The following is an 11,293-nucleotide window of genomic DNA, read 5'->3' as shown; positions in this document are numbered from 1 at the left end:
CCCCACCCCGCCATCCCCATCCTTCCTGCCAGCTTCCTCCCTCCTTCATTCCCTTCTTTCTATTTTTAATGAAATACACATTTTCTGGAACATTTTTTTTCCACTCAAGATTTGCTTCTTGTTGACATTAGTAGGGCCTTTTTTTTGCAAAGGGGATTGCTTTTCACAAAGTTAGACATATAACTTCCATTTAAAATATCTTTGGGGCAACATCTTTGTAGTAATATATATGTGTTCCCTTATAGCTCTTAACAGAGTGCCTTGTAGGTAATAAGCACTCAAGAAAATGATCAAAATACTTCTACTTCACTGTTATTCCAGAAACTTCGCAAAGTATGTAGCGGAAAAATTTTTTTATCTAGCAAGAATAATGAGCTTGGGGTAAATTTCAATAGTAGTCTGATATAGGCTAATACATGTGAGGATGAGATGAGTTGTTAAATAGGCTAGTAGGATTTTGTTTTTAGGTGGAGGTCTGTAAGAGAAGAAATCTGGAATTGAATTTATATGTAACTTGTGATTTAAAAAAATAATTGCTTTGTGAAGAGAATACATTTTAGTTCCTTCTCTGCTTCTTGAATCTGAAAGACAACCTCGGCAGTTTTGAGTTTGTCAGAGGGGTGAATTTGTGCTACCCCTGGTACGTGCCTAAGCCCTGGAGAGCTCCAACCTCTTTTCCGATGGGAGCAGAGGTGTGTCATTTCGTACGCTCTGATAGAGGCACATCTGCAGACGTGAAAGGGGCTGGAGGACAGCTGAGGTCTTGAACAGAAGGGAATGAGCTCATTTAGCAATAGTGATGAAGAGTCTTAAAAATTATACTGGAATAGAAGCGTCTCATTTCATGGTAGATCCCAGTGATTTGGTAGTGTAGTAGCTATAAATTCTTTTGTGTTTATAAATGAATTGCTTAAACCTCTACCAAAATGTGTCATATTCAAAGGCCATTGCCAAATTTTTACATTTTAGGAGAAGCAGAATAAAAGCTAGTGAACAAGACTCTCATGATTATCATAGTTGACTGCCAAGACATTGACCCTCAGCTTATACCTGGGAGGTACTCAGGGTGATTGTTTAAATTGGATTTTTGACTTAAATAATTATGGATATGATAACCAAGTACATTGAAACAAGAAAAAGAATAGGGGGTGTGTGGCTTTTCAAAAGGAGACACATCAGTTTTTTGCTTGAAGTAATGTGGTGCCTGGCAAAGAGAATTGAAGGATATATACCAAAAGGCTCCCAGTGGTAATGTGAATGCTTAAGCAGTTAGGGCTATTTAATAATGTCTGTTATGAATACAGTTGACCCTGAACAGCACGGGTTTGAACTACAGGGTTCCACTTATCTGCGGATTTTTTTCAATAATGAATAGTACAGTACTCAATGATCTGAGGTTGGTGGAATCCGAGGATGCAGAAACCCAGCTAGGGAGGAACCGCGTATATGCGGGGCTGACTACAAGTTATACACAAATTTTCAACTTCGTAGAGGGTCAGTGTCCTGAACCCCCATGTGCTGTTCAAGGGTCACATGTATTTTAAATCCCAGATGTCACTGTATCTCTGTTGTGGCTTTGGTGTTTCTGGGGAGAGTGCATTCTGGACACTATGATGGAAAAGAGAAACACTTCGATACTTTTTGCTGTGCAGGCAAAGTGGAAAGTTGAGGCCTTTTCCAAATTGTACTGATGTAACATTGCATACGTTAATCTCAACCAAAAGAAAAGTTTTCTCTTGTCTCATTAATTTCGTTTTTGTAGGTATTTCTTTTTTAAAAAATCGTTTATTTTTTGCAGCATGTAACCAAATGTTCATCTAGAAAAATAAGAAAATACAAACAGATGGAGAAACAGGTATCATACCCTCATCAATAATCTTGTCACCAGGAGCCACCTGCCAACATCTTAATGCAGATCCTTTTGGTTTACATCTGTGGATAAATTTTAGCCGGATTTTATTAATTGGTGTTATGGCTTGACCATTGTTCCTGTGGGCATTTCTGTACAAATGTAAAGGATGAATTTTACATGTTGCAGTTGTGTTGACTCAGATTTATATCTAGATTTTACTTCCTGGAAGTATTTTTAAACTAAGTTTTGTAATTAATTCATCAGGATATAGCATCGTAAAACTTATCATGGGCTTTGGGAGGAGAAAACAGACTTTCCTTTTGCTGAGACTGACCAGTTCTCGGGAGTGTGGCTGTCCCCTGTGTTTTAGGGTTGCAGGCACTTGTAACACACCACCTCCCTGCACAGCTCCCAGGCCTGGTTTGTGTGGCCACAGGGGACTGACACCTGAATTTTGAATTAAGTTCTTTACTTTGCAGTTGCCAATTCACTTTTTATATGTAAGGTTTTCAGACTTTAGATACATTTTTTTTTTCCTGTAAAATAAAGGCTACTGAAAATCATGAGAAGAACTTGAGAAATTAAAATGATTGTAAAACAGAACAGGCTAGCAGCTTGTTTAAGTTTCAGAGGTATTTAATTAGTCTCTAACATTGTGTTTATGCCACAAGACTTTTTGAGGTTCCCAAGAGTGTAAGGAAATTTAAAGCTTTCTTAATTTGAATTTACTGAAGTTTATTTGGGGAACCATTTCTAGTGTTTGGAATTATCCAGTCAAAGCCACTAAAAGCCTTTTTTAAAAAAAGAAATTAAAAGCTCCCTTCAGATGTGATCTTTGCTGTTCTTCCATCAGCCTGACATTTGCAAGAGGCGGGGAGCCAGAGCCTCCACAGCAGCAAAGACTGTGCCCCCGCTCCCTCCCCCGCCCCATCCCTCACTCGGGCTGCAAGCATTCCAGGAATTTATACTGTGATCTGCAGCGCTGAAAAATCCAGAACTTTGTTCCATTGTTTCTGTTGAAGCAAAGCCTAGAGTCCTGTTTTAATACCATGAGCAACTTGAAACCAGAGAGGTTTTATTTTTATAATTTGCCTCCAGGATTGCAGACAGCTCTTGGTGAGGAGTTTAACTACAGAAAAAGATTTGTAATTTTGCCCAAGCAGCGTAACAGAATTTTTTACTACCAGGTACTTATCAAGGTTATTTTCTCTGTGAAAGAAATCTGTAGAAAATGTATAGCATATCACTTTCGTAAAAACCAACTGTTGCAGCATCTTACTGCTTTAAATTTCTCTCTTTGAAACACAGTAGGCTGACGGGGCTAAGGCCACAAGTGGTTTGTTTATCCACGGGTCTCACCTTGGCCAGTTGTAACGGCCACTTCTGATCATCTGATAAACGCGTTCTTGCATGTGTGGTGACATTGTCGACCTTTACACAGGGAAGCCTTTCTGGTTGCAGTTTCTCACGTCGGGCCTGCTGCCACAGGCTTCCTTCTGATGACTTCCAGGGTAGTAAACTCAGTATCTTTTTTTTTTAAAGAATACATGAAAGGACTCCCCTGGTGCTTCCACTGCAGGGGGCATAAGTTCGATCCCTGGTCGGGGAACTGAGATCCCACGTGCCGCGTGGCACAGCTTAAAAAAAAACCCCCAAAAAACATGAAGATTATTGAAATGTCCTGTAATTCTTTGTGGAAAACCTAGTTTTGTATATCCGTTTCCAGCTTCTCTTCTCTCTACTCATCACACCCACTGCAGAATGTTAAACCACTGCCAGATGTGAAACAGTGCTGAGGTCTAACTCTGACCACCCTCAAGGAGTTCACACAGCATCATTTTGGCCATTCTTTCAGCTAACAGTTTTGCTGTTGTCCATTGGTTCCCCTTCCTTACTACCTGATCTGCTAGAGATCTTGTTTGTGGGTTTTTTTTTTTAGTCCTATAAAGAAGTCATTTAACATGAACTTTATGCTTTTTCCCCAGTTAAGCTTTTCATCTTGTTTTGGGCCTGCTGTCATGAAAACCACTCCCTTGCCTTTCAGAAATTGAAAAAGATGCATAATGACTTTGTATGTTCATGATGAATTTCTCAAACTTGGCTGAAATGCAAATGGCACTGTTAATTCTTTTCAAGGGTGAAATTGGAACCCACAAAGTGTCACTAACAAGGCTGTTAGAACACGGTGAGTTGGATGGGAATAAAAGTCCCAGTTTTACTACAAACGTGCTGTGAGATTTTAGTCAGTTCTTGTAATGAGAGAAAGCTCAGAGAAGTGTGTTTGTGAAGTTTGGTTAAACCATCTTCAGGGCTCTTTCTACTCCAAATCTTAGGGTTCTTCTCTCTCTTACCTTTTAATACAGCCCATTAATTCCATTATTCCATGTCAGTTCTCATCTCTAAGATCTGTATCCTCTGCCTATTAGCTGAATACTTTGTTGAAGCCTTTCTTCAACCTTGTGTGAAAGCATGCTTCCAGTCTTCAGATTTCCTATGTGGGAGCCTCTCATTTCAAGATAGAAAGAAGAGAAAGATTTTTGCCATAGAATGGTCACAGAAGGAGGACAGTCTAGATGGTAATGTCATAAGGCTCAGGAGAGGGGTTTTAAGATGTTAAGCCCATCAAACTGATCAGACTGTCAAATGCCAAAGAGAGACTTGGGGGCAGATAAAGAAATATGGGGTTTTGTGATTACAAGATCAGAGGTAACCGTCCAAGTGGAGTTCCGGTAGCATAGAGAGGATGAAAGTTCCGTTGCAGGGATGAAGGGCTGAGTGAGTGAGGACCTGGAGGCAGTAGGTACACCCACCCTCTGGGGGGTCAGGGTTGGTCCCTGGTTCAGGTCAGCCCATTTTCTTGATGACCTTTCATGGTGTGATTGTGGGTCTTGCCTGGTTTGGAATCATCTGTGCATCTGAGTTAGACGGTAAGCCCCCCAGACAGAGATGGGCTGGATCTGCTTCGGTGCACTGATACTGAATTCTGATTTTAAGCTTCAGAGTTGAGTAGCTCCCCAGTGAGGAGGCAGGCAGTGCACGTAGAGTTACATATGGTTCTAAATTTAATTCATTTCAATCACCAAATGCATGAGCCTTCACTGTTGTGATGAATTTTTAATGTAACTTGAGCAGGCCTTCTAGAATTTTGCATTCTCTCTGATGCCTGAACATTTTTAACTGAAACATTATTCTTTAGAATTTCCTGGTGTCTGTCTAGCTCATCAGAAGAGTAGAAAATAGTCCAGAACTTAAATTATTTATGTGATGCTTTAGGCAATTTTGGTTTTGCACCTTGCATTGCAGGCACCAGCAGCATAATGCCACATGTTGTCTTTAAAATGTAGTCATTGTGGCTGTCTGATTTCTCTATATGGTAGCTATTTCTCTAGAAAATCCAATTTTATTGATATTATTTAACATATTTGCTCAGATTGGGGTTCCGTGCTGTTGACTGATAACTTGCTTCTGGCATAAGATAAAATTGAACTGGAAAAAAAATCTCCATTCCAATTTGATCATTCCTTTTCTTTAAATGTAGTGAAAGTCCTTGTATCACTTTTCTTTCATTTGCCTTTGAAAACGAGTGAAATAATGGATATAAAGTGCTTTGTAAAGAATGTTTATATTATGTATTATTGTTGTTAAGAACTAAATGTGGTAGAGCACTTTTGGTATCCTTGTCGTTGGGTTTTAATTCTGACTCCTCGAGAGATCATTTAGTTGTGTGACCGCTGGCAGATGACTTCATGTCTGTGGTCCTCGGGTGTCTCTGTAAAATGAGAGGCATGGATTGGGACTTTCGGGCCGTCTAGCGGAACGGCACTTAAGTGGTAAGGGCATCCGTTTTACAACATGGGCATGGGATAGGCCTGAGAGTAAGTATACCACATCCGATCCCCAACTAAGAACCAAAGATGGTTATTTGGGGGAGGGTGGTGGGGGGAGAACCTTGATGCAGTGGATAACTGCTGTTTTCCTTCTGTTTCATTCAGTTTTCTTCATCTTTATGTGTGTATTTCTTTTCCTTATATACATGAAGTTTTGTCCTGTCCTTCATTATGTTCTTTGTCATTGTCTGCATTCCACTTTCCTTGTGTTTCATTCCTGTATCTTTCTTGTTTAGACCAACTGGAGCACGCAGCTGGCAGAGCCTCTATGTAGGACCCTTCAGGAACCTGAGGGTAAGTGCACACGTGTACTTACCAGGCTCCCAGCGGCTCTGCCGGACCAGTTCTCCAGGCACCTCCTGCCTCACAGACAGGAACTAACGCATCTCCCTCCCTTTGTAAAAGTCCTTACAGGTTGTTTTTGGTTATAAGTTGTTTTTGTTTTCTTTTAATTTGATTGCATATGGAACAAAAACCAAGGATCAGGGGGGAAAATGTGTTGATTTAAGGAAATATAGCAGGTGCCACCAGGTGTTACTACAATATTTGGCTTTGTGAGTGACCCTAGGCATACCTAAGTGTGAGTCAGGATACCCGAGTTCAGACTTCTGTCATAGATTGAATAGTCCCCTTGGGACCCTGGTCTTCAGTTTCTCTCAGAAAAAATAGCAGGTAGGACAGGTGATTTCAGTAGCCCCTTCATCTCTAGTCTACGGTCCTAATGGGAAGTAACTCAGGTATTAGATGATTCTGATAAAGATTGAGAAAATCACTTTATGTATCAGATAATCTCAATTCCATGAATGAGTGATGATCAGATTCATGATAGACTCATTTTCATCGTAAACTAAGTCTATCAGTGTTCATCAAAGGCACTCAGGAGGTAAATTTAATTGTTCCATTTCTTAGTTTTTAGAATTGGTTTATTAGTGTTACTCGAATACTTGAAAAATTTTTATAAATATGTAGACTGTGGAGCCCCATATTGGTTTAGCCCAGTGGTTCTTTTTTTTTTTTTTTTTGTGGTATGCGGGCCTCCCTCCGTGGTAGCCTCTCCCGTTGCGGAGCACAGGCTCCGGACGCGCAGGCTCAGCGGCCATGGCTCACGGGCCCAGCCACTCCGCGGCATGTGGGATCCTCCCAGACCGGGGCGCGAACCCCGCTCCCCTGCATCGGCAGGCGGACGCGCAAACACTGCGCCACCAGGGAAGCCCCAGCCCAGTGGTTCTTAATGTAGAGAGACAACCCCTCCCTCCTTTCAGGTGAGACTTGGGCCACGTCTGGAGACTTTTGCTTGTCACAGATAGACGGAGGGGCATGCTATTGGCGTCTAGTGGGTGGAGGTCAGTGATGCTTCTGGACGTCCTCTGATGCTTCAGACAGCCCCACAGCAGAGAGTGGTCTCCCCAGATGTCAGGCGTGCTGCGGTCGGGACGCTTGTAACGCCTGTGGTGGATGCTCTGGTTTGTCCTCTGAGTAGAATGCACATGTCCCTACCTCAAGTGGCGTCTCTTCCCAGGGCAGATCAGGCTCTCCTGGTCCTGGTTTTTAAAGAGGATACCAGGGGTGGCACGGGGGTGGGGGGATCTGAGGATGGTGCACCTTCTCACTGATTAGGTTTGGAGAGTCCAAAAATAAGACATTTGACGTTCAGTATCAGCTAGGTGTTCTAATATTCTTTTATGTAGGAAATAAAACTAAAAATAGCACTTTTACCTTTTAGTTATATGATTTTATTCTTAGTACATATTAATGAATGGTACTGTTAAAGTTGTGCTTTGCTTTATGTAAATCTAGAAATTTTACTTATTTTATAGTCTGTTTATACATATAGGCCAGTTTACTGTTTTTGTACAACCTGCTACTAGCTTCATATAGCACTTGATAGGTTTCAGGAAATTTTTTGAATTGCTTTTGCAAGGGATTGTATTACAACAAATCGACATCTGTTTTTCTATTATATTTTACAGTGTGACTTTAAAAAAAAGTATGTAAGGTTTATGCGTTAAGAGGTAGGGTTTACACCTCCAGTTTTACTTATTTCGAAAGTTCATACCTATACAAAGTAGAAAGTAAGAGGTTAGTTAAAAAAAAGAGAAGGGTCACATTCTTTTGCCCTGTTTGGGGTACATGAGGTGGTACTGATATACAAACTGGGGGGTTTTGATCCAGGGAAAAAACTGTCTGAATATAACTTTTGAATCAGGTGTCTGTGGGCACTAGGAGCCCTTTATGTGAACCTCATCAGACATGAACTGCACTTACTAGAGCAATTATGTTAATAGCCAGGTAATCATTTATATTTGCATTGTTTGCTGCCAGTAGTCTGATATGGGCAGGGCATCACAGACAAGGAAGGGCATGTATCATAATGAGGATAAGAAAACTGGTTGAATCCAAATTCCCTTAAAACACAGCTGTATTTTTCAAGAGGCTTTGTCATCATCAGATTTAGGCTAAGTGCTATTTAGTTGACAAAGGGAGAAAGACTTGAAAGAGGAGGTTACTTCTTACAATATGAAAAGGTGTATTCACGTCCTTGCCCCTTGCAGAAGGGGTTTATAACCCTTCCACGTGGAGACTTGAATGGGCCATCTCTAGGCAGACTCTCAGCTTCTGTTTCCACCAGAGTGTGGTTCCAGTGAAGTATATGCTTGTGTCCTGGGTTCCACTTCAGCTGCCTTTAGAAGTGAACGGATTGGTGTGTTGTTAATCAGGAATTTGAGTGAAGGTTTTATATAATTGCAAAAAACAGCTTTGTTTTTTTTTTTTTTTTTTTTTTAAAACAGGCTGAAGAATTAGGGATTTAACATGGTATTTTAGAATTTGTTTTTTAAGACTAACAAATTAAATGGCTGATTATTAAGTATTCTATACTTTTATTTTCTTGTTTGCATCTCAAATATTTATCAAAATCTGGGGATGTATTTTAGGGTTAATATTTGCTTTGTATTGTAATTGATGTTTCTGTTTTTAATCCTGATCTTTGCAGTGGTGGTATTTTGTGTCTCTGACCTCATTTTCATCTGCTGTCTGTATTTTAGTTAATTATTCTCCTCTCTGGTGATTCTCTGTTAAGGAGAATACCGTTTTCCAGAAGCTCTGAGTGGTTTCTAGTTTGTCGTTTCACTGGACCAGAGATAAAGGTGTCAGGAGGCTTGTTCTGAAAGAGAAAGGACAGCTCTGGGAGCTATTTGGGGCCTGGCTGGGGAGAGCATTGCAGAAAGAGAAGGAAGGTTTGGGGAGATGGAAAGGGACTTACTCTGAATCTGAAACTGAAAACCAACGGCCACCAGGAGTAAGAAATGTAGAATGGAAAAAATGGAACAAGGTCACAGATTCTGACTAAATCCCAAAGAGACTGAGCTTCCAAACCTTCAGTATCAGTACTTCCACAGAGAATTGTTTTTCCATGTTGAATATCTCGGTGACTTTAGTTCATTGTTCCAGCTCATCAGATATGTGTTGCATTTCAGTCTTACCTTCTGAACTGTGTTGTCACTTGGAATGCAGTTAGTGTTTCCTGACTTCCATTCTGCGAGTTGTTAATGAAATGCTGAATTGTGCTGGACCTGGGACCCTCGGAGTGCCATGCGGGCTGACAGTGAATCCTCCAGAATTACTCTGCATTTGATACTTGAGCTGCGGTGCATGGGCGTATCCCTTGCCATTCAGCAACGTCTCTGCTTCTGTTGTTTTACTTTGACAAGTCTGGATAATGCCTTAACTCAAAGGGCCTCAAGTTACCGCATGTGATTTTTCTCTAATGTGCTTCTTACAAATATCTAGACTTCTGCCAGTTCCTATTATTTGTGTGGCATTGAAATTAGTGCTCTTATCTAATTTTCCTGTTACATCAGTGTTGTTAACTTTTTTAGAGTATTTTACATATTAGTTGGATAGCTATTATAGCTAGGAGGGGAACTGTTACTCGAGATTCTCAAAAATATAGGATTTATGGGCTTCTTTTCTTTGACGTAACTTAAAAGTATTCATATTCATCATCTTTCTTCAGGAATCTGAGGTGATAATTGCCTAGAAATATACAGTTTGCTGTGTTTGAATTAGTAATTGTCCCCAAGAATTCAGGATAATAATGAGTGACTGAACGAACAAAACAAATAAATAAATATTGTGTTTCAGGGAAGAAAAAATCCCAAGAAAATAAAAACAAAGCAAACAAAACTGAAGACATACAGCTGAAGACAAGTGAGCCAGATCCCCCCTCTGCAAATATGAGAGATTCTGTGGAAGGTAAGCTTGGGTATTGGACCTGTATGATTCGGGTGTACATTGCCACCAGTTACTTTGACTTTGTATCTCCTGGGAATGCCCTTCTGAGAATCATCCAAGAAGCCTAAAGGGTTAAACAGCAAAAAGGTCGCCTGACTTTAACGTGGCAAGTTGAGCCGTACACGTCTCACCTCCCCTTCAAAAAAATCATTGAAGACCTTCCTTGTTAAAAATGAAGTTATTCCCGTGGTTAAAATAAAATGAAACATGCTGTGTGATTGTATTTACTGGCAGGGACAGGAAGGGGCTTCTGGGGTGCCAGTACTAGTCCATCGCTGGGTTGGGCTGAGCACATCAGTGTATTTACTCTGCAGACATCTCACCTTGCTATACTTTTCTTTATGGTTTTTACTTCAATTAAAAACTCACTAAAACATGTCAGGCACCTTTGATTTTATATATCAGAATGAAAAGTATATAGAATGAAAAGTTTGGTTTTTTTCTTAGAATTTAAATTCCTACTTTATCTCTTCATGTTTCTCCCCACAAAATTTTCTTCTTTAGAGCCCCTTCTGAGAATTAATATTCTAGGCCCCCCATGATGTAAGAATTCCCAGAGACGGGGATTGAATGTTACTTGGGAAGGCAGATTGCCCTGTGCCTGGTGCCGTCGAGACACCATGTCGAGACTCTTGCCAGTAGAAGCGAGGGGGGCGGGGGCGGTGTGTGTCTTAATTTGTTATGTGGCAAATTCATGCAACAGACCGGGCTTGCTCAAGAGTTTGTAGTGACCCAAACAGGCAGATTTCAAAATAGAGGCTGTGACTCTTTCAAAAAACATTTGCAGAAAAAAAAAAAAACCAACAAAATATTGTGGATGCCTTTTATAATCATTTTATTAGCACTCTTTGTGGGGATGACATTTGTAAAGGATTGTAATTTTCTGTGGCATCTTACGAAGCAAGAATAGACAAATTTATTTCCCAGAGCCCTATAAAAAAAAGTTCTGCCTGCTGATAGCAGGTTTGCTAAGACATTTGTTTGAACAATAACAAAAATACTAAAGAACCTTAGTACTATTAGTGGCAGAATTAAAAAACAATCCAACAGCCCCCTCTCCCATTCAATAATTCAGGACAGTTATTTTTTTCCTGATATCACATCAGGACCTGTGAAAAAAAGATACTTAATATTTTTTTTTTTTTTTTTTTTTTTTTTTTTGCGGTGCGCGGGCCTCCCTCTGTTGTGGCCTCTCCCGTTGCGGAGCACAGGCTCCGGACGCGCAGGCTCAGCGGCCATGGCTCACGGGCCCAGCCGCTCC

At 40.6% G+C, this 11,293-nt stretch overlaps 1 protein-coding gene across 14 annotated transcripts in view; it reads left to right on the top strand.

The window, feature by feature from the left end:
* Positions 1–11,293, top strand: part of PRDM2 (PR/SET domain 2) — a 120,026-nt gene that overhangs the window by 64,735 nt on the left and 43,998 nt on the right. For 8 of the 14 annotated variants that reach the window (XM_028487820.2, XM_028487821.2, XM_055083761.1 and 5 more), the window contains one exon: positions 9,883–9,993. The exons of 1 other annotated variant lie outside the window; for it this stretch is intronic. In XM_028487820.2, coding sequence (XP_028343621.1) covers positions 9,883–9,993 — 111 coding nt within the window. Of the gene's footprint in view, positions 1–1,839; positions 1,856–3,988; positions 4,038–5,975; positions 6,154–9,882; positions 9,994–11,293 lie in introns of those variants that run through there. 5 more of the 14 variants (XM_055083764.1, XM_055083763.1, XM_028487828.2 and 2 more) reach the window with 5 other exon arrangements.

This window comes from Physeter macrocephalus, chromosome 3, assembly GCF_002837175.3.
Source record: "Physeter macrocephalus isolate SW-GA chromosome 3, ASM283717v5, whole genome shotgun sequence".
NCBI classification, from domain to species: domain Eukaryota; kingdom Metazoa; phylum Chordata; class Mammalia; order Artiodactyla; family Physeteridae; genus Physeter; species Physeter macrocephalus.
The sequence above is the reverse complement of the archived record's forward strand: the minus strand, read 5'-3'. Positions and strand labels throughout refer to the sequence as shown.